This window comes from Hyperoodon ampullatus (genome assembly GCF_949752795.1).
Source record: "Hyperoodon ampullatus genome assembly, chromosome: 5".
NCBI lineage: Eukaryota > Metazoa > Chordata > Mammalia > Artiodactyla > Ziphiidae > Hyperoodon > Hyperoodon ampullatus.
This window is the reverse complement of record NC_136918.1, coordinates 81091150-81114796: the sequence shown is the minus strand read 5'-3', so window position 1 is coordinate 81114796 and position 23647 is coordinate 81091150. Positions and strand designations below refer to the sequence as shown.

At 41.8% G+C, this 23647-nt stretch overlaps 1 protein-coding gene across 1 annotated transcript; it reads right to left on the bottom strand.

Annotated features, from left to right (window-relative positions):
- Positions 1–2208: 2208 nt before the first annotated feature.
- CD80 (CD80 molecule) lies at positions 2209–21939 on the bottom strand (the record flags this gene model as incomplete). The annotated part of the gene is made up of 5 exons (XM_079705035.1): positions 2209–2285; positions 3517–3630; positions 7767–8048; positions 12822–13139; positions 21840–21939. 5 exons carry the CDS (start codon positions 21937–21939, stop codon positions 2209–2211), a joined length of 891 nt encoding a protein of 296 aa, XP_079561161.1.
- Between the last annotated feature and the right edge of the window lie 1708 nt (positions 21940–23647).

Genomic DNA, 23647 nt, shown 5'->3' with positions numbered 1-23647 from the left:
TACCAGTTAATAGCACAAAGCTGGATTGATGAAGGAAAAGAGCACCAGAGCCAGGAAATCTGGGTTCTGGCCCTGGCCTTTACAATTCAAGTCACCTTCCAGGACTTCGATGTCCTTGTCATTAGTAAGAGTATTCACTAATGTCTCTTCCAGGCCTAAAGAATTCTGTGTTTCCAAATCCTTGGTCAGGGTCACCGGAGCTACTTCTGTCCCCATCATACTCCTCTAGTCACTTTCAGCAAAGCCACTGGAATGAAGAGGCTCCTAGAGAACAGATACATGAAGGTCGAGGTGGGATAATCCTGGCCATTTGAGGAAGCTCCAAGAAGAGGTCGGTCTCGGATGGAGGTGGGACCTGAAGAAAACATTAAAAATTTTTAGATTTTTTTATCACAAGGGTATTCCCAGTGAGGTAACATTGTAGATATTAATCTTGATGGCTAAAGAACATAAAGGCAAGTCTAAATTATGGGAGAATTTAGGACAAGTCTGACAATTTTTACTAGATGAAATATCAGGCAAATATTAAGCACCAGCTATCACCAACCAACCAAACATAGATCAAGGCACTCACTCACCTATATGTGGGGCAAACAAAGGTGTATCAGGCATGCTTGCTCTTCTCAGTAAGCCTACAATTTGGTAAAGGATATAAGACACGGCACATGAAAATAAACCCAGGGTGGAGAGTGATGTGCTAGAGAGCACTGCTCTAGTGGTCAGGCAGAACTGCTTGAACTGGGCAAGATGGCCACAGAATACTTGTGAAGGAGACTGGGTTCCTGACTTCATTAAGGATCAGCTGACTGAGCAGAAAACTTTTAAGATGGAAGGAAAGTCAGGGAAATGCTAAGTAACTGCAGAACTCAGGGGAACATCCTGGGAAGGGCATCCTGGAGAATGAGCAAGAAGTTGAAGTGAAAAGAAAGCAGGATAGGAGGCTGAGAGACTGCTGTGGGGAAAATATGCATAGGCTGCTATGCTGCTGTGAAAGGGACCTGAGCTTGATGTCGAGTTTGGGTCCCGGTTTTGCTCCTTATTTGTCTGACTTCAGGCAGATCACTCTACCTCTGGGAGCCTTGGGTTTCTCTCCCATAAAACGGAGATAGAAAGATCGTGCTCATAGAGATTTTTATACGGCGAAATGAAATAATGCGTTTGTAAAACATAACCTGTTATGTAAGTCTCAGGTATTATAGTTCCTTTCCTTTCTTTTTAAAGGTAACTGCAGAATCTCATTTTTTAATGCCGCTGTTACCCTAACTTTCACAAGTCAAAACTGAACTGTTCATGGAGACTGACTTATAGTGGTTTACCCTGGTCATGATGTCAGTCTTTTGGATTCTAATGTCTCAATGTTTCTCTTACCTGAAAAGACCTGGGGATTTTAGGATAGCACAAAATTGATATAAATTAGTGTGATTCACCAAAGCTGATGCTGTGTTTAGGCTTCCTTAACATCCTTGGATGAATAGTAACTACCCCATCATATGTAGAATCAGATCAAATCTAAAGTTTTGGACACCATTTATTGACATTTAGTGTGTTCACATGGAGCTTCTGGAAACTGCCATGTGAAGAACAGTAGAAACAACTGAGGATGTTTAGACTGAAGAGATCAGCTGGAATGTGGCAAGTAAAAAGTTCTGAAACTTTTCCTGTAGACCCTAGGGTCTCTTCTGAGTTTTTAAGTGAGAAAATGACACGGAGAGGTAATTCTTTATGAAATTCGGCTCTGTAATTGGGCCAGTGGGAGATGAGTCTGTTAGTAAGAGGAAGACAGATCAATGAGATGTTACTGAATTAGTACAGAGTGACCCCAGTCTGTGTCCAACAGTACTGAGGGGTACAGGGAAAAAGGAGTGATCAGAATAAGGAGATAGCCCAGGAATAGTGCACGTGTTTGACAGATACTGAAAGACACTGAGTTGACTGACAAGAGGGGAACATTTCAAGATGGCAGAATGGCATGGCAAAGGAAGAGGTTACAATAAGCAAATTTTATGTGGGGAGAAAGGAGAGAGGTGCCAACCATCTGTTTAGAGTACATTGAATGTGGATTTTGAAAAGGGGGTAGTAATAAAAGATCTTAAATTTGGTACTGAGAGGAAGAAAACTCTATGTTCACAAGCACAAGATCTCACATATCCCACACTGGTAGAGAAGATACCTCGAGGTGTTCTGGTCAGCCCAATCCTTCCACAGATCCTACGTAGATGGGGAGATCCTTTCCATTTCCATGCTCTCCTTATTCCTCCTTCTCTCTCTCCATCTTGCAGCATGTCCTTGAAGACAAAGCACAAGCAATAAAAATCTAGGTAGGTAAGTTTCCCTTAAATCATGCCCATGTATTTCAGCAAACCTTCAACTGACTTAGAACTAGAGGAGTGGTTCTCAACCAGGGGTGATTTCCACAGCCACCACCACCGTCACCCCCCGGGGACATGTGCAATGTCTAGAGACATCTTTGGCTGTCACAACAGGGGCAAGAGGTGCTATTGGTATATAGTGAGTGGGCGCTAGGGATGCTGCTAAACATCCTACAACGCACAGATCAGCCCCTAAAACAAAGAATTATACAGCTCCCAAAGTCAATAGTACTAAGGATGAAAAACTCTGAACCAGAGAGGTTCACAGTCTGTATTAGAAACATCCTTGACCCCACCAGACCTCTTTATCCTACCCATGGGGTAGGTTGTTCATAGCAAAGAGTCTCTAGTCACTTCCTCGAGCCTTGACATTTTTTTGTGCTGAAAGTTGGGGAAATCAGCAGATGTTGGTCTTCCAATTTTCTTTGCTCAGTGTACAAGATTTCTACTCCAAGAAAGTTTGGTGTTCCTTCGTGGTGACTATAGCCTTAGCGCTGACCTAGCTGTTCCTCTTCATTTAATTACAGATGGAGGGTAGCATATGTGTAAAGCCAAAAATTTAGATTCATAGGAAGAAAAATCCTAGATATCTCTTCTTTCCTCACTCCTGATCTTTCATCCAAAAATAAATTCTGAAGAATTGAGAATCGGTAAAATCACCTGTGGCCATATAGTTGCTCAACTACATCTCATTAGTGCATCTTACCCTCCTCCAAGAAAATGATTCTTGCCCTTAAACCTTGTCATTCTGCCTTTCCTCCAATTCCAAATCAAAGGTTAGACTATCACTTTGTATCAGATATGTTTTCAATTTAGTTAGCAAGCCTCAGTGTCTCCAAGAAAATATTATACATTTAGGGGAAAAATAAAAGGACTAAACTAGAATGTGTCTTGAGGGCAGTGATCTCTCATCTTTGTAACTCCAGTGCCTAGCAGAGTGCCAGGCACATAGTAGGTGTCCAAGAAATATCTGTCCAGTGAATGAACAGAACTTGCTGAGACAAGTAAAGGAGACACTAAAGTTTCCATAGATTTGCTCCAAAAATGAGAATAAAATAGGCTAAAACATCGGAGAGGTGCTGACCCATACTGGTAGAGTTTGGGTGTCCAGGAATTGAGGTCGTTGTGATAGTACAATATTACTTACTGCAGGACAGGTATGTTAGTGTTACTGCAATGATCACAGAAATCCCACATGCTGAGACTGGGATAATAATGGCCCAGAGCAGGAGCTGATTAGCAGAAGAGGCTGGTTTGGCTGCTGAAGGAAAAGAATAGTGTCAGCTCTAATGTGTTTCCAACTGCCTGATACCCATTCTATGCCCCCTTATATTGACACAACTGTAAAGCATTTTTCACTTTTTTGCCTGGTCAGCTCTCCAAAATGCAGCTTCCAGCATTTTTCTTGCATAACTCTTTAATCAGACACATACTTGTGGGCAACTAATACCAGATGTCAGATATTAAATGTGAAAAAGAAAATTTGAACTTTTGCATCTACTGAGTTAAGTTGGCATAAAAAAAGATTCTCAGGAAAGCCTTTAAAAGCTATCTTGTCTTCGTATCTCATTTCTATAGCTGATATTACTATATATTGCTACTAATAGTTGATATTGTGTTCTAGATATACCTTATTTTTCCTTCTCCAGCTCTGTCATGCCTTCTCCCTTTTAGGATGTCCTCTTTAACACACACACACAAACACACCCCTTACAGTAGCTGCCTAAAGCTACAGAAGCCACTTTGCATTCATTATCAGATACACATTTTTCATCATACAGCCTAGAGCTTCTGGAAGAATAGAAGAGACCCAGCAAAGAACCAAGCATGGGTATGGCTTGGTAGTAGGTAGGATCATCCTGAAGGAGAGCTCTACAAACTGGCTATCAGCTGTAGAACACAGGGAACAGAGAAAAGACAGGGCACACGAGGAAGGATGCGGGTGGGAGTAGAAAGGTGTATGCGGTACTGCTGTCAGTCCCTCCTGCTCAGGATCAGCAGCTACACCATTTATTTTCAACCCCTTTGAGGAATAGTTAGCAACATCTGGAGAACGGCAGGACACAAAAGGAATATTAGCAGCTCATCCTCTTCTGATTTCTCTGGAATGGCTTACAAATAAATATTGAGCATTTACTAAAGTACCGTTTCTAATTTTTCTGATTACAAGCCTTGGGGATAAATTTCAGTCTTTAGCTTATTGGACTTCTCATCAGCATTCGGCCCAGTTGACACTTTTCCTCCTGGGACGTCTATGACACCACATTCTTCAGTTTCTGTTTGTTGTGACTCAGTTTTCTTTGTAGGCTCTTCTTCCTCTTCTTGTCCTTTAACTACTGTTGTTCCCCATGGTTCCATCTGTGGTCCCATTCTCCTCTCAATGGCCCCGGTAGTCATGGGGTGATCTCATCCACACCCAAGTTTGGAAGCACCAGCTGATTTCTAAATCTGTATACCATATTTCTGATCTCATTTCTGAGCCCCAAATTTGTATTTCCAGCCGTTGACTATATGGTTGGATGCCAGCATCTCCACCTGACTAAGATTGAATTCAGTATCCATGTATTCTTTCCAAAGCATATCTACCACCCACATTCTCCCATTTCAATGAATGGCAACACCATCAGTGACCCAAATAAAAGGGGAGGCTTGCCTTTGTGCTCACTGCCCAGTAGCTCCCACTGACTTTCTATGCTGTACTGAGAAAATCTCTGCAACTGATTCCTTTTCTCCAAATCTCCTGCAGCAACCGCCTTCGTTCAGGTTTTTCTGATCTCCAACTTAGTCGCCTTTATATTGTCTCTTTGCCTCTGGTTTTCTAGGCTTTAATAATTCCTACACATTCTACCACAGTGATCATTATAAAATGCACATTTGACCATAGAGGACCTACTATTTAGAGACTAGGGAAAGTCGTTTTTTTATTTTTCTCTAAAACACCAGATTGGGTGGAGACATTGAGTGATTAGCAGGGTTGGCCTCTGCAGACCAGAATGACACCCAAAATAACAAAGAAGCTCTTGCTATTATCCTGGGAGTCTAGATGTTTCACAAGTTCCAACTCACTCCTGGCTTCCTCTCAGAGGTCACTCCTCATCCATCCTCAAGCCTCACTCAGCCTGGAAAGAAGGTATGTGTTTAAGAGAAAGAAGGGGGAACCAGTAGCAGCAAACCTGCTCTGTCGTGATGCCTATTAGGAACCTGGTAAGGCACCACAGGGCAGACCCCAAATCCCAAGTGCATAGTTGTGTGAGGACATCTGCACATATAGCTCATTAGATAGCCTGAGTGGGACTCCCTGATTCACCCCTTCCACACACACACGTATCTTCCAGTACATCAAGGGTTAACAAATTGGGCAGGCCCAGGCTAAAAGAGCCATAGACCCAATCTGTTTAATTAATAAATTTGGGGTAAAGAGTGGGTATTTAAATAGTAAAGCTTTATTCACATTGACATAACTATTCCTATCAACTATACACCTAATTTATGTTTGTTTATGCAGTCACCCCTTGACCTCCCCCACAAATGTGTTATTTGCTTTTGACTCTAAATGATACTTGCCGTCCAGTTCATGAGATCTGAAGTATTTAAAGCTCTCTGACCACAAAGACAACACTGGTGCCTAGCAAGATGCTTGGTATGTGATAACTACTTAATAAAAACTGAATGAAAGAAGGAATGATTAAACACATACTGTTAATCATCTCTCCATTAGTCATTGGGAATGTGGACCAAATAGGACAAAGAACTAGTATTTTGAATTATCGTGAAAAGGGATACTGCTCATCCTTAGCATGAAGGAAGAATTGAGAGAAGGCAAAGTAGGGAAAAGATGATAAAGCTGGACAGTCTAAATCATCTCTAAATAATAGCTCCACCCTTTTATATAAAGGACTACATTCTATCTCCTATAAGTTAACAAACTACCATGCACAGGCCAAACCTGGCTTACCACCTATTTTTTTAAATAAAATTTTGTTAGAACACAGCTATGTCATTCATTTGTCTTTTCTATGGCTGCTTTCATGGTATAACAGCAGAACTGAGTTGTTGCCAGAGACCATATGACCTGTAAAGAATAAATATTTACTATCTGGCCCTTTTCTGAAACTTTTTGTCAACCCTTGCCTTAGAATATCATATGTACTCATATTCCAAATATAAATGATGTCCAAAATAAAATATAATTGAAGCTGCTGTTACTAATTTGTGTAATACTGTCTACCTTAGTCATGATAATCTAAAATTGGTTAAATAATTATATATCAATAAAGTGACAAAAATGCAGAATTAATAAACTATTTTTACTATAGGATTCAAAATTCATTTTTATAAATTCTTTAGAATACATAAAAGATGATAGAGATGAGTTTGGACTATTAATAAAATCATGTCAAAATTTGGAGTAATTTTCCCCCAAAATTTTATCTCATTACCTATTGAGGAAAATAAAGAATTCACTCAAGATAGAAAGATCTAGAGTAAATCATTTACTAAGATGAACTACTAGACCATCTAAAATATCTCCTCTACTACAAGCAAAAATAAGAGGAAGATGTAAGACATACTACACATAATATATTATACTCGATGTATAATTTTTTACTATGCAGCCACAAAACATATTGTTATAAGTGGGGCTAGGGGTGGGAGAGGCCTGGTGGTGCTCCATATAATCAGCCAAACAGGTTAGAAATGTATTTCAAGTATCTGAGTTCTTCTGTAATAACCCATTATGGGTTTAATATGCATAAATTTATAAAAGCCCAACTTTTTCCATTTTATATTTTCAGATGATTTCACCTCTTGGGGAAAGAAAATTGTATAAGTTTACTACATGTAGGGTAAACTATTTGGTTATGGTTTTGGTTAAAAATGACCAATTTTTTCAGGCATTGTCCTCAAGTAGTTTGTCATTCACCTTCTTTACTAGACTTGGCTCTAAATGAACCAGTAGTTCTTAAAAGGTACATTCACCCTCAAAAGACAATGATTTGACATCATGGGACCATGGGGAGGGGAGCCCCAAAATGAAAGTGCCAAAGCCCAGAGAGCAATTCCAAAAAGGACAATTCTTAGTGCTTTCAATCACAACAATATTGTTATAATAACTTCCTAAGATGTTGACTTGATGGATAGAACTTACTTGGATGTCTAAATTTTAGAATGTTTCTTAAAGAAAATAAAATTAGTCTAGTAACATTATAGTCAAACCTTGTACAGTGACCTTAATAAGTCATAGTAATACTTTCATTATCATTTTATTTGCATGTCTAAAAATACTGCAAAAAAATACTATCAGAGTCGATATACATAATTCTGTGATGCATCTGGCTGAGTTATTTTCTTTTTAGACTCTACACAGCAGAAACTTCCCAGAACAATATCACTTACATTTTTGCCAGTTGAAGGTCTGTGACACTGTTAAGCCTCCATACTTGACAAGACACACGAAGCTGTGGTTGCTTGTCATATTGAAATCCAGTTCACTGCTAATCGTGTAGAGCTCAGTTTCAGGATCCTGGGAAAGTGTTGTATTGGTAGAATTTAATTCTTCTCCATTTTCCAGCCAGGAAAGGTGAGGCTTTGGAAAACCTCCAGAGGTTGAGCAAATGATCCTTCTGATGTTAGGAGATGGATTTCCAAGATCAGTTATACTAGGGACAGGGAAGTCAGCTGAAGAAAGAACAAGGCTGTAAGTACATATCATTACATATTTGTGTGTGGGTTTATATTTTTAATAAATACCTAGCTTTAATAAGAATAATAAAATATAATTTGCAACTTCCCATAAGTCATTAATATTTATGTATAATCCAAAGACTAATTTTGGTTTGAATTGGTTATATCAATTCTTCATAAGGAGGTAGAAGGGCACTTATTAAAGAAAGAAGTAGGTTCATGTGAATAAATATTGACATAGTATCAATACTTGTATTTGCAAGAGGTGAAGAAAAAAATAATAGACAACACGTTAATGTTTCTTAGGTCTGGACATTATCTCATTTCATCTTTACAACAACCCTAGGAGGTAGGTTGTAGATCAAAAAAGGTCAAATATCAGTAATTTCATATGATTTAACCTAATACAATGTTTCACTTTATAAATAATCAAATTGAGGTCTAGAGAAATCACAACCAATAAGTGGCAGAACTGGGATTTGAATTCAAGTTTTTCTGATACCAGACCTTTCCCTTCCCCTGACTTCTTTTCTTTTCTTTCTTTTTTTTTTAGAGCTTCAAACATTGCTGTTTTATTAAAACATTAAAAATAAGATTATATTGAAAAATATATTCTCAGAAAAATACTAATGCCATGGTATTAGAGATATAAACAAGCAGATTATAATATGTCTGCCTTCTTTTCTTTTCCTTTCCTTTCCTTCCTTTCTTTTACTTCTTTTTCTTCTCTTTCTTCCTAATTTTTGAGGTATACAAAGTAGCTCTCTTTTATGTATCTATTTATTAATTCATACTATACTAAACACCTGGGAACCCACCGTCCAAACTGAGAACCAGAATATTGACAGTAACTTGTGTAAATCTACTTGTATGTTCTTAACTTTGCTGTCTCCCTACTTCTCACACCTGAGGTAACACTACTCTAAAGTTTGTTTAGCATTACCTTACCTTTTCAAAAGTAGTCTTTAATCAGATAAACCTCTGTCCAGATTTTACACTATTGAGCCTGTAATCTCAACCACTGTACTTTACTGATTCCCTTGCTGTTCTCATGTGCCTTATGAGGACAGAGAGACCTTCCTAATATTCCTCCAAGATACTTGAGGCACTCTTTCATTTGTGTATTTGCCCCTTAATAAGATACTAAAATAAAGCAAAGCATAGTGAAATGACTGCAGAGAACACAGGAAAAAACTCCCCTCACCTCTTCCTCACTTATTGTTAGGCTTAAAGAATTTATACTTCTTAGCATAATGTGGGGAACCAATCCCCCCATACTTCAGCTCATATATTAGTTTTCTTTTCAGAATTCAGAGTCTCACAGAGAGATGTAGTATAGCACAGTGGTCATCAAGACCAGGTTTTTTGTTTTGTTTTGTTTTTATTTATTTATTTTTGGCTGCGTTGGGTCTTTGTTGCTGTGCGTGGGCTTTCTCTAGTTGCGGTAAGCAGGGGCTACTCTTCGTTGCCGGGCACAGGCTTCTCATTGCGGTGGTTTCTCTTGTTGCGGAGCGCGGGCTCTAGGCATGCAGGCTTCAGTAGCTGTGGCATGCGGGCTCCAGAACGCAGGCTCAGTAGTTGTGGCGCACGGGCTTAGTTGCTCCACAGCATGTGGGATCTTCTCGGACCAGGGCTTGAACCTGTGTCCCCTACATTGGCAGGCAGATTCTTAACCACTGCACCACCAGGGAAGTCCCAAGACCAGGTTTTGTAACCAGTTTTACCTTTTAACACTGGGCCAATTACTTAACCACTTTTAGTCTTAGTTTGCTCATCTGTAATATGGGGATAATAGTACCTGCCTCCCAGCATTGTAAGAATTAAATGACATCGTTAATATAAATCACATAGAACAGAGCCTGACACACAGGAAGTTAGTTAATAGACTAATGTGAGTCTTAAATTTGTCCTCTTTTTTATTTTTTTGCGGTACGCGGGCCTCTCACTGTTGTGGCCTCTCCCGTTGCGGAGCACAGGCTCCGGACGCGCAGGCTCAGTGGCCATGGCTCACGGGCCCAGCCGCTCCGCGGCATGTGGGATCTTCCCGGACTGGGGCATGAACCCGTGTCCGCTGCATCGGCAGGTGGACTCTCAACCACTGCGCCACCAGGGAGGCCTTTAAATTTGTCCTCTTTTAAATGAGTTCCCTCATTTAAATCAAGTTGCCAGGTGAAAGCTTCCAGGACTGCCTGGTGGCACAAAGTTATGACAAGTGACTATAAATGCCAAGAAAAAGAAAAACTTGGATGTGGTTAGGGATAGAGTCACCTTTCTTTTTTGAATTAATCCTGTTCCTAAATTAAGTTTGACATTTTCTCGAGCCATTTTTAGTTGACATTATTATTTTTTACTCCTTTAATTTTTCCTAAAAGATCAAATAATTACACTGGTAGCTAACAACAAGAATATTCTGTTTGTTTGTCATAACATCAGTATGTCATGTTATAACTTGGAATAACAAATCCAAGTAACTCATATCCTAATTATGATTCATGTTCATTTCTTCACTTTGCTTTTCTAAGAAACATTTAACCACAAGAATGCCACTAATACCAAGGATCATATTAAAAACCATCTTTTCAAGGTCTGGCTGGGCTTAGAACAGCCTAAGCTCTGTCTCCTATCCCTTCTATAAGGTGATCTGTTTAGAGTAACAGGTCCTAAGGCTTTGCAAGACTGTGAACCATCAAAGAATTATTCTTTTGTCTCTCATTTTAATCAGTTTACCCAAATTTTCACCACTCTTAATAGGTAGGATAAGAATATCTTATTAGGAAAGGAAAAGGTGCATATGCTTTAGAAAGGTAAAAATCCATTAACCTAGTTAATATGTTAACTAGTATAGCTAGCTCCTCAAATGCGCTGCTTAATGAAGGCTTTCATCCATTGATACTATGCTGCTATTATATCATTTAGAAAATATAGAGAAAGCAACTTGTCCCAGTTAGCCTGAGACTTTCTCAGTATTAGCACTGAAAATCTCATGTCCGAGGAAACCCCTCAGTCCTGGGCAGAATGGGACAGTTGGTCACCTTGGCCTTGCTTCTCAAACTGCGATCCTCAGCAGCAGCACAGGACTCACCAGGGAGCTTGTTAGAAGTGCCAGACCTGCTGCATTTGAATCTGCATTTTAACAGCATCCCCAAGTCATAGGCACCTAATCATTTGGGAAGCACTGTTCTAACTGACTCAATTGGAAATACCAGAATTGGTTCTGTGTCTAATTAAGCAAGTAGAATTTCCATTTTTGTCTTCCCTTACCTGATTTTGGTGCCCCACTCTCCTTTTTGAGGCCCTCAGCACTCCCATGCTACCACTTTAGCTGTCCTTGGTCTCCTACGATAACCTGCTACTAGGGCCTGCCCTCCCTGAAACTCTGCCTCGTCTCCTTGGATTTTCTTCTTTATCTTTCTATCAAAACGTACATGTTCTAGGGGCTTCCCTGGTGGCACAGTGGTTGAGAGTCCGCCTGCCGATGCAGGGGACGCGGGTTTGTGCCCCAGTCTGGGAGGATCCCACATGCCGCGGAGCAGCTGGGCCCGTGAACCATGGCTGCTGAGCCTGCGCGTCCAGAGCCTGTGCTCCACAACAGGAGAGGCCACAACAGTGAGAGGCCCATGCAACGCAAAAAAAAAAAAAAATGTACATGTTCTGAGTCTACTTCTGTCTGGATATTCTGTTAGAGAACTAGCTATGTATCTAATGTAATTAACTAATACAGGCTAATATGTCTGTGGTGCCATCTCCCCCAGGGAACACATTTTTATCTTTAACGGGGATCTTGTGGGGAAAAAAGGTTGAGATTAGCAGGAGAGGCTATAATAGTGGGAATTCCAGGAATCAGTGCAGGTCTGAATTTTGGAGGAGGTGGGCTTCTCAGAACCCCTCACATCTCACCACCATATGATCATTCGCTCTCTCCGTGGTTAGGGAATACACAGAGTGAAGTTCAAGATAATTCCATGTAAACTTGGCTTACCTCCTAAGCTTTAGGTATGATCTGGATGTTACAGCTAAAGAGTCAACATAACTGAAGACCAAAAGCAGGGAAGAACAGTGAAGACTTCACTAAGGATCCACTTAAGTTAACTGATATCAAGGTTAATTATTATCTTTTATTGAAAGGTTTGAGCCTTTCCACTAAAGCCTCAAGTGCCCAGGAAGAAAAAGAGATGTGTTTGAATTTCAAGTAAGAGGGAATGGCTGAGGGCTGCCATTTCTCAATGAGGGCTCAGGATACATTAGTATCCTCTAGCAGTATCACCTGTGGTTAAGTCACGGCTTCTTCCTACCCTGCCCTTCACAGTTCTCTAACACCTAACTTTGTAGGAATGACCGTTAGAGGAGAGCTTCAAATATACAATAAATATAATAGAACAATAGCCATAGTATTTATGCCTGCGTTGCTCTTATACCTTTCAACATACTTTACAAGAATATATTACTGGATCAAATCCAGTTAATAGTATAGCTACATCAAATCAAATGTGTCCCTTTATGATTCAGAAGATACTTCAGGTCATCATAGTGCTCCAGGGTGACTGTCATGAACTTGGATTGTCAAAGTGCAAGAAATGCAACTAATAGATATTTCCAGGACATCCTGAGAAAGCAGTTAGGGTTCACTGTAAAACTAGAGACTCAACCCTAAGAAATGAAGTGAGATACACCCCTCTTTGGTAAAATTTCCACTTAAATCAATAGGAGTATGTCTTTAAGGGCATCTAGAGTCTGCCGGCTTATTGAAAATCAGAAAGTTCCACTGACCTCTGACCATTAACTTCACCGAAGTCAGGTGCTTCAGTTTGTAAGACCCTTTCTCAGGCTTCTGAATAACACAGGTGTAGGTGCCATTGTCCGACAGGCGCAGAGCCAGGATCACAATGCAGAGGTTATTGGTGATGTCAGTGATGGTGCGGTTCTCGTACCTGGGCCACACCTTCACTTTTCCAGACATGACAGCCAGCACCATTTCATTATCCTTTTGCCAGTAGATGCGAACTCTCTTCAGTTCTTCAGTGGATATGTTGTAATCACAGGATAGCATTGCTGCTTCTTTCACTGTTTTGGTCACCTGGATAACGCCTATGGAGAGACAAACAGAACAAGATCTTATATCTATTAAATATAGATGCCTGCACAAGCAAGAATTTGGAGTTGACGGTAACAGAATTGAGTGTTGTATCCAGTACCAAGCAGTATTGGAGTGTTCAGTTTGATTTTGGTTTCTTTGGTCCCCAGTGCTTTTTTTCTCCATTTAAAAAAATGTGATTAAAAAATAACATAGGGCTTCCCTGGTGGCTCAGTGGTTGAGAGTCCACCTGCCCATGCAGGGGACAGGGTTTTGTGCCCCGGTCCGGGAAGATCCCACATGCCGTAGAGCAGCTGGGCCCGTGAGCCATGGCTGCTGAGCCTGCGCATCCGGAGCCTGTGCTCCGCAGCGGGAGAGGCCACAACAGTGAGAGGCCCGCGTACCGCAAAAAAAAAATAAAAATAAAAAATAACATAAATTTTACCATCTTAACCATTTTTAAATGTACAGCTCAGTAGCATCAAGTGTATTCACATTGTTGTGAAACAGAACTTTTCCATCTTGCAAATCTGGAACTCTGTATGCGTCAAACCACTCCCCTTTCTCCCTCCCCCCAGCCCCTGGTAACCACTACTCAACTTTATGTTTCTATGAATTTTACTACTTTAGATACCTAATATAAGTGGAATCATACAGTATTTGTCTTTTTGTGACTGGTTTATTCCACTCAGCATAATGCCCTCAAGGTTCCTCCATGTTTTACATGTGTCAGAATTCCCTTCCTTTTTAAGGATATGATGATAATGACTAATATTCCATTGTATGTATATACCACATTTTCTTTATCCATTTGTCTGTCCACGGACAATGAGAGAGAAGGCACACTAGTCCCAAAAGAAGAAGGACTTTAGGAGACCTAGCATATGAGTGCCAACTACCAGTTAGACAATGTTATCAGTCCCACAGGGATAGGGAAGTCATAGTTAAGGAATGTGAGATTTTGAAGGAATTTCCCTGATCATTTTGGTGGTCTTATTTTACAGATGAGGAGACTAAGCCCAGGAAAGGAAACTGCCCCAGTTTTGCAGAGAACTTTTTGGGCCACTCTCCTTGTTTACTGCTTTCCCCAATTTGAGGCCCAGTTCTAGGATAAGTAAGCCAGCACTGCCTGCTCCCAGCTGGGCTCCATCACTGGGCTCTTTTGCTTTGAGAAACAGTCCTTTTCCTTCCAGGCCCGGCTTGACCCCATGGTGTCATACTGAAATGACTCTCCTCATCCCCACCTGACAAGGCCTTGGTTACTCCTCTGGACAATTTCTGCCCTCTCTAGCTACCCTAAACAGATGGATATCTTGTCTTTATCTCCCTTGGCTATCTGCAATCCACACAACAGGTGCCCTACAAACTAGTTTTGCTAGAAGGTCCCCGTTTAAAACACTTGCCCATTTCCCATCAGCATATCGCAGAAATATCAATATTTCAGCATCCAAACTCCATCTTTTTCTTATTTCCTAAGCACTCATCAGTAGCACCAAAATCCCTGTCAGACTATATTTTCTGTTTTTTTTGGTTTAGAAGGGATACTGACTTTTCCTATGCTGTGCTTGACCTAAAAGCAGAGTTCCTCTAAAGCCCTGGTGTTTTCACAACTGACCACCCCCCTCAAACCCCCCAGTGCTACCATGTTGCATCTTCCCTTTGGTATCTTCCAGAGCCACACAGAACCCCTGGGCAGGCCCATGTCTCACTAGGATAGGGATCTCATTTCCAGGCCCACTCTCCTTGGGCAGTAGGATCATGGGACACTAGCACCTCTCCATCTCACCAGCTATTCTACCTGCCTCCATCAGACTGGATGTGGCCCTACCGCAGCATTTAGGAAGAGAGTATTGTGATGGTAAGTATTTTCACAGCAGTGTGAAGTACCTTGGAATGATCGAAGGCACTTCTTCTGACAATCATGCTGAACATTGCCAGCCCCAGATTTAGGGAATATAACTGAAAAGGGGGAAATAAATGAAAAGGTATACTTGAGGGGAGCAAAGAATAGCTAAATAACCCAAACTCTCTTTAAAAAGAGATACAATGAAAGCAAAATGGTATGTAGAAGGTGCATGGACTACGGATTCCTGTTGATTTGGGGTCTAGTCCCAGCTCAGCCATTTTCTGATTAACCTGTTTCCTCATCTGTAAAAATGTTATGATGCCTACCTCTCAGGATCATTGTAAACTTAAATTCAAATAAAATGATATAAATGGAAAAGTCCCTAGTACATAGCAGGTCTTCCGTAAGAGTTTCCTTTCCTCTCTCTCCCTCCTCTCACCCCCAACGTGTACCTTTTGGTCTCTTTCATCTCACTCAGGGGTTATGTCAGACACATGGAACCCTGGTCTTGCTATGGGCCAGACAGACCCCATGATAGAAAGCAGCTCACTCCTCCGGGGTCCTAAATAACTGTATCTTTCCTGTGCCCTGTTTATTCCCACCCAAAAAGAATCCAGAATTTCTAACTCATTTTGACATGTGGTGACATTAGCAAAAAGAAATCTTAACTGAAAGTGAGCTAACTTCAATCACAGTTCTTAAGGAGTTTTTGTCCAGCCATCTGAGGAGAAGTGTGGGTGTTTGTCTAAAGGTCAACAGCAAACCATCAATGGGCTCTTCGACGTTCCTATGTGAGATCCCCTCACCAGACACTGGTGCTGAGGAAGAACCAGACTGAAAAGAGGAACCAAAAATCTTCTGGGCAATTCCCACCAGGACCTGGCTTCCATACTCAGGGACTGCTACACGCGTTTACAAGAAAACAGTCGAAAGATTTATGAAGGGCTTTGTCCGCTTCAGTGGTTCTAGAGGGGAAAGTCAGGTCTCAGCATTACTGCCGAAACAGCTGGATTTTGAGCTTGCTTTGCCATTTTACTAACTGGCCTAGCAACACCTACCTAAAAACATGGGTTGAGGTTTCTGTGAGGGAATGCAAGTAAAACCTTACATGGTGCCAGGCACACGACCCGGACCATTGTCTTCCCGAGACATCCACACAGCCCTGTCCCTTGCTTCCTTCAGGGAAGGTGTCCCCTTGTGGTGAGGGGGACCCTCACCTGACCCCACCCCTCCTGCCACTTGTTAGCCCCTTGCCCTGATTTATTTCTCTTCGAGCTTGTCTCCAGCTGCTATATATCAGCTGGAGTTACTTTGGGGGCCATGAGAGTAGGGGCTTTATCTGTTTTGCTTGTTGCCATATCTGCAGAACCTAGAATGGGGCCTGGCCCATAGTAGGTGCTCCATAAATATTTGCTGAATGCCTGGCTAAGCATTAGGAGATGAAATCTGGTTCCACCGCTGTGCATGAGAATCATAACCTTTAACAAGTTGATTAAACTCCTTGGGCCAAGGTATGATTTCTGAAAAATGGCATAATACTATCTCCCCGACTTATTTCACATAATTACCATGGGGGTTACATGACACCCAGAGGTAAAGTGTTTTATTAACTGTAAAAGCTATACAGATTTCTTTCATGGGGCTATTTCTCTCAGACACAGCACCTCACATGTTGAATCACACCCAGGATGTGGCCAGAATCACTGTGGTAACCGGCTGACACTTGCACTGAGTCAAGTCCCCAACCCCTGCCTTTCCTGACCACTTCAACTCTCCACCGATAAACCCCCAAGAGAGGGAACTTTTTGCCAACAAGCGTAGTGGTCACTAGTTTTAGACAAATAATGTACCTCTCAAAACTCAATCTACAATGGAATATTATTCAACCAAAAAAGCATGAAGTACTGATACTTACCACAACATAGATGAACCTTGAAAACATTATGCTCAGTGAAAGAAACCATACACAAAGGCCACATATAATATAACTCCATTTAGAAGAAATGTCCAGAGTAGGCAAATTCATGGAGACAGAAATTAGATTAGTGGCTACCAGGAGACAGGGCAGAGGGAATGGAGAGGGACAGCTAATGGGTATAGAGTTTCTTTTTAGAGGGATAGAAATGTTCTGAAATTAGATAGTGGTGATGGTTTCACAACAGTGTGATTATACTAAAAACCACTGAATCGTACACTTTAAAACAGTGAATTTTATGTCACTGCAGGGGGAAAAAAACCATACAGGACAACTGGGAGATACAATAATAAAATTTAATGTATAGCTTTAAAAAAATAAGAACCCAAGCTAGGAAGCCATGAGTCTCCCCTAGTCCCTCCAAACTAGAGGAAGGCAGTGTGGACACTGGGCTGGCCACAATGCCCCTTCCTCGGAGGTGAACCCCAGCAATGGTCAGCAGGGCTGCACCACCGCTTCTCCTAAAGGAGAAAGAATCAGGTGCACACAGCAGCTTATATCACCGTGTACCGTAATGTATCTCACTGAGGACCTTGGTGTGCTTTTTAAATAAAGGTTTTCCCTGACTCTAGAAGCAGCACACGTTAAATTTGCAAAGAATGGAAAATACAGAAACGCATAAAAGTCACCTATAATCCCACCACCTGGAGATTTACTGTTAATGGTCTGTGTGACCTTTAACACAAAGGAAGTGACCTTTTGGGGCCCTTCTAAGTGCTTTTGATTAAGTGAACCAGCATCCACGGGGCTTGTGTGGGCCCCAGGCTGGGTGCTGGGCACAAAAGGAGGCTAAGAGGTATCTGCTCTCCACAGGTGACGGATTTAGACTTGTCACCTGATTTTTACATTGCTGCCAACTTTCTCTCCTCTATAGGCCCAGCCTATATACTCATTATAAATCTGATCCTTACTTCTGTGTGTCTCTCTAAACAGTATATGCTCTAAAATGCTCGGGGACTTCAACAGTTGATATCACAGTAGTCACAGCAAGAAGCGTGGCTTTCAGGACACCTTGGCCAACAGCATGCAGACAGAACATGGTGGGAGGGGAGAGGCTTTGTTTACAGTGGCACGCTGAGGGCACTCTTTTCTCTAGCTCAGTGTTCCTCATGCCACAGAATTCCAGGCCAACACCTATCCTGCATCCCTGGCCTACTCCTACCCGAGGCCTCTCCCCTCCCCTGAGAGCTGTGTCTCCCTGAGAGGACCCCAGCTCTGAGGAAAAGCTGCCCGTGTTAGACAACCACCAGTCTCTGGAGCACATGAGTCCAGTGTTTCTGCCTCCACAAACGAAACTAGAAGTGGAGAGGAGCCCTGCTGCTCCCACCCTGTGCAGGAAAGAGAGGTCCCCTGTCCTGGGCAGCAATGGATGGGGTGTCAGAGGGAAGTGCAGCTTTCCTACACAGGAGAGGAAAGGAGAGGGTCGTGTGCAAATCCCCTGCCCTGAACAAAGTCCTCCGTGATTGCACTCCACTCTCTTTGTCCAGTCTTGTCTCCCACAGGCCAGGCACAATCCACACCTGCACTTCAGTCTGGCAAATCCTCACCAGTTCTACGTCATCCACATTCTCCAATCCCTCCATCTCCCTCCGATCCCATTCTTTTCATCGAAGCTATCATCAAGTACTATAAGCTACTAAATGGTTTTGGCAGTCACTATGGCTGCCCTACAAGCCATTCTTTATGCTTCAGCAACACCATTTTTTAAAAAAAAAATCATTTAGAGCTTTACTACTAAAGCTAAAGGTCTGTGGACCAGCTGCATCAGCATCACCTGGCTGCTTGTTAGAAATACAGAAATGCAGGCCCGTCCCCAGGCCCACCTAAGCAGAAACTACATTTTAAAAAATATATACAGACTTTACCTTTTAGAGCAGTTTTAGGTTCGTGGCAAAATAAACGTAAAGTACAGAGAGTACCCGTATACCGCCGCCCCTGCATGGGCACAGCCTCCGCACCACCGATATCCCGCGCCAGAGTGGTACGTTTGTGACAGTCGATGAAGCTACACTCACACATCACTATCACCCAAAGTCCAGTTTACACCAGAGGTCACTCTTGGCGCTGTACATCTTATGGGTTTTGACAAATGTGTAATGACATGTATCTACCATTACAGTATCATACTGAGTATTTTCGCTGCTCTAAAAATCCCCTGTGCTACATGGAACTCTGCTCAACATTCTGTAATAACCTAAATGGGAAAGGAACTTGGAAAAGAGTGGATATGTATAACTGAATCACTTTGATGTACATCTGAAACTAACACAACGTTGCTGTGCAACTATACTCCAGTTAAAAAAAAAACAATCCCCTGTGCTAGAAACTGCTTTTTAACAAGACCCCCAGGTGATTGGCATGTATAAGTGTGAGCAGCACTGGTATAGACCGTGTCACTCCCCTGCTTCAAATCCTTCTATGGCTTCCCAGTGCCTCCAAACAACATTCAGATCCCTGGCCTTCAAGCCCTATGGAGTCTGGTCCCTGCTCCCTGCTGCCCCAACACTGCCCACCTTCACTTCCTTGCTCCTGCGTGTCCCTCACATGCTGCTCCTTCCGCCTTCACCCAGACCACTCTCACCACTGTCCCCGCTGGCAGAGAAACAGAGAGTTTCTCGGTCATTCTTTTTTTTTTTCATTTTTAAAATTTATTTTATTGAAGTATAGTTGATTTACAATGTTGTTAATTTCTACTGTACAGAAAAGTGATTCAGTTATACATACATATATTCTTTTTCATATTCTTTTCCATTATGTTTATCACAGGATACTGAATATAGTTCCCTGTGCTATACAGTAGGACCTTTTTTTTTTTTTACATCTTTATTGGAGTATAATTGCTTTACAATGGTGTGTTAGTTTCTGCTTTATAACAAAGTGAATTAGTTCTACATATAGGTCATACATTCATTTGAATGACTGATTAATCTTCATCTTCTTCCTAATGACTGTAAATTCCATGAAGGCAAAAGCCAAGTCAATTTTGCTCACAACTTGTCCCCAGGACCAAGAAAAATGTCTTGTACATAAGAGATGCTCGGTGTTTGTTGAATTCATAAATGATTAAACAAAAGAATAAACCTGACTCACCCTGACTCATCCTTACCTCTGTGCATTTGTTCATGCTACTGCTCGGCCCGGAATGCTGTTGCCATCTGCGTCCTCCACCGTAAAGCCTGCCCTGCTGCCGCAGCCCACCCTGGTCCCAGCTTTCCCAGGTCTGGGGCGCTTACAGTCAGGGCCAGTCACTTCACTGCTCTTCACTTGCTTGTGGGTTTGTTTTGCCTTCTCCAACTAACATACTCACATCTCTTTGAGGGCAGGAATCCCAGGCTCAGTTTTTAAGGCCCACCTGATACACAGTAGGTGTTCAGACAAAAGAAACTCATGGATTCCTTTGTTGACTCAGTATAGCAACAATAAAATCTGAATGTAGCTGTAGAACAATGTACTTTCCTAAATATCTTTCTTTAGCTCAAAGTTCATTTCCTTCCATTTGCCCCTGATTAATTTTTCTGGTATAATTGCCATAGCCTTGGTTTTAATTTTCTTTTTATACTTTCTCTCTTTTTTATTGTTTCTTTCTCTCTCCTCACCCCCCCTTCCATCTCTCTCTCTCTCTCTCTCTCTCTCTCTCACACACACACACAGACACGCTTGCACGCATGCATGCACACATACCACATTTCTAGGAAGCCTGTAAATTTCCTTCTAAATCTTTTAAAACTCATTAAGATTCCCCAGAAGAGTCTAGATCGGGAGTGCTGCCCCCGACTACCCAGAAGAAAATTGTAACTTGGAAATATTACTGTCCATCAGATACACAAAATCTGATGTGAAACTTGACTCATGGTTCTCTTGGTTCAGCAGCAGTGTAAAATAGCAAGTTTTCCAGCTCAGGGCAGACAATGTACAAATACCAGAGTCACAGTAATCCCTTCCCTCCAGTGCCCTCCCTCATACCTTAGTCATTCTGGGTGATGGCTGCAGTTTTAAGTAACCAACGCTTAAGACAAGGCCCTTTGATATTCGTCTCTTTGCAGATTAGGAAATGCTGCAGGAGGCAAAGGCTCCTCTTTATTTTGATGAAACCAGGTAGTATGCTGCTCAGCACAAAGCAGATCTTTTATTTGTTCTGACTTAAAAAAAAAAAAGTCAGAGCCACTCTGTCAGCAGGATCAGCACCACCCTTCCCAACAGCCCCCCCAAGTTCAGCACCTGAGATGGAAAAAAAGCCTCCAGAAGTCAAAATATTCTTTGTAGGACACACCTGAAATACCTATATAGTAAGTTAAAAATAACTCAAAATATGATTTGTGCTAAATCTGATACTACTTAATGTCAGATGCCTGTGTTGACAAAGGGCATCAGCACCTAAAGCATAAAAATAAATATTGAGAAAATTTTAATATTAAGAAGATTGTATGTTACAACTATCAATACTTTCTTTTCCCCCTTCAACTTGGAAAGAAGATCATCATTGTTTGGTTTTAGAAGCAGAAGACTTTAGCTGTGTTGTCTCATAGAAATGTAGTTTGGGAACCAGAGCCCAAGGCCAGTGCCTTAGCGTTTCACAAAATGTAAATAAGCACCTTAGTGGAAGAGATCACAACTCAAGGCTGTCCTTCTGAATCAGCTTTTGGCTTTGTTAAAATAACACTGCCCCACCCTTCCTTTAAGGTCTGTGTTCTTGAGCTAACTTGGCCACTGGCTTGCTGTGTGATCAAGGGCAGTTCCTTTAACCTCTCTGGACATGTTTTCTCAGCCCTAAAATGAACTGAAATACCCTGAAGGTCCCTTCTCTCTCACAGAAGGAGGCAGCACAGAGAACACCATTTCCTCTCTCTAAACCCTGAAGCAGTGGACTCAGTCAAGTTCCTGGAGGTTGCTTACCTGAACAGAAGTAAAAAAGACCAGCCAGCACCAAGAGCTGAAAGAGCTTGAGGTATGGGCGCTTGGGTGGGAGTGTTCCCCACTTCAGTGTGTGATCCATGGCTTCTGCTGATGAGGATGGAAAACAAAAGCAAACAATTTCAAGCCAAATGAGACTCGGGCACCTCACAGCTTACACCAGGCAAGGCAGAAGACAATTCAATTGCCCCACACAGAAGATTCTCTCGCTGTGTTTGCAAAACACACTGAGGAGAGGCTGGATGGTGTACCTGGGTGTCCAAACTCCTAAATATAAAATATTATGGATTTATTTTCACAACCTGAAAAGGAAAAAATAAAAGTCACCCAGGAAGGAAGACTGGCCCAACATGGGTTGTAAAACCTGTTAGTTGCCCGCCTGAAATGAGTCAGGGATCGTAATCTGAGCAAACTCTATATCACGGCACAATCTCGAGGGAAAAGCAAAAATTGGCGGACCTCTGGGGAGGTGACCCTGCCTGTGCATGCATGTTCCAAGAACCAACCACCAAGCTCCCAATGCCAGAAGGGATGATGAAGACTGTTAGAAACACAGAGAACTAACTATAAGGGCCCTGGATATCAGCAAGCCCACCCATGAAAGCTTGGACTCTCTTCGGAACATACCGAAAACACAGAGCACCGGGAAGGGCATATTTTGTCCAAGGCGTTACTTAAGTCACGAAACTACTTCTTTCTTAATATATTAACATAGAAAAAAAAGTGTTCCCATTTTTGAATACTTCTACACAAAGAATATGTCTTAAAGCGGTAGAGGATCTCAATCAACGGAAAAGTGTCAGTAAAAAAGGAAGAGAAAAGACATGCTGAAAACATTACTTATTTATATTATGTATTATAATGTGAGGAAGCTGATTTTTTTTTTTAGTAAATATATTAAACTTTAGGAATAAAAATGAAAGCTGTGCTCCTATGAGATCCTCTCAGATTGCCACCAGAGACATAGTCTAGTGCTACCCGGGAAATGTTTGGGACCCCTCTTTGAGCCAGTTTTTCAGCCAAACTGGATTGTTTTATCAGCCACACTCCATTTTTAGTCAGGATTAGCTTGGATTCACTTGTTCATCAGAATTTTGCTGGTTTTGGAAAACTCAAATTCAGCCTACAAAATTAATATTTTCTACCACCTAGGAAACTTAAAATAATGGGCCATAACTCTGATGATGATTCTCCAAGTATGTTGGAATAAGAGACCCCCGAAGGCCCTTTGAGGGGGAAAGTATGCATCTTGGAGGTAAGAGAGATGGTATGTTTGTTTAAAAAGCTGTCAGGTTGTTGGTCACTAGGTCTACCAAGCTATCCCATATTAAGATAATAGTAAATGTACTTACTTGCTGAAGAACAACTCCTCTTTTTCTCTTGTGTTGAAAATCGAAGGATGAGGCCCCACTTCTGTTCTTTTCTTGCTGTCTCCAAAATACTGGCAAGTCACTCAGTTATCTTTGAGTGATATTTTACAGAGGTGACATTTCCCCTCCCAACTTCCTTTTACTTGGTAGAGAACTCTAATGTTCAGAAACACTTAAGTCAAAAAAAAAAAGAAACAAGTCAAATCAGGGGATGAGCAAAGTGTTATTTATGTGCAATTTGAGGAAGCTCCCTCTGCTGTCCCACTGTTCCCTCCAGATGGTGTCACAAACCACACAGCAACCCTCCCTCACCTAGTGCCAGCACTGCCTCAGTGTCAAGGGGAGAGGAAACTGCACTGGGCAGCCTGGGGGAGAGGGTAGAAAAGTGCCCCACCGTGGGAGGGGCCGACCCATCGACTT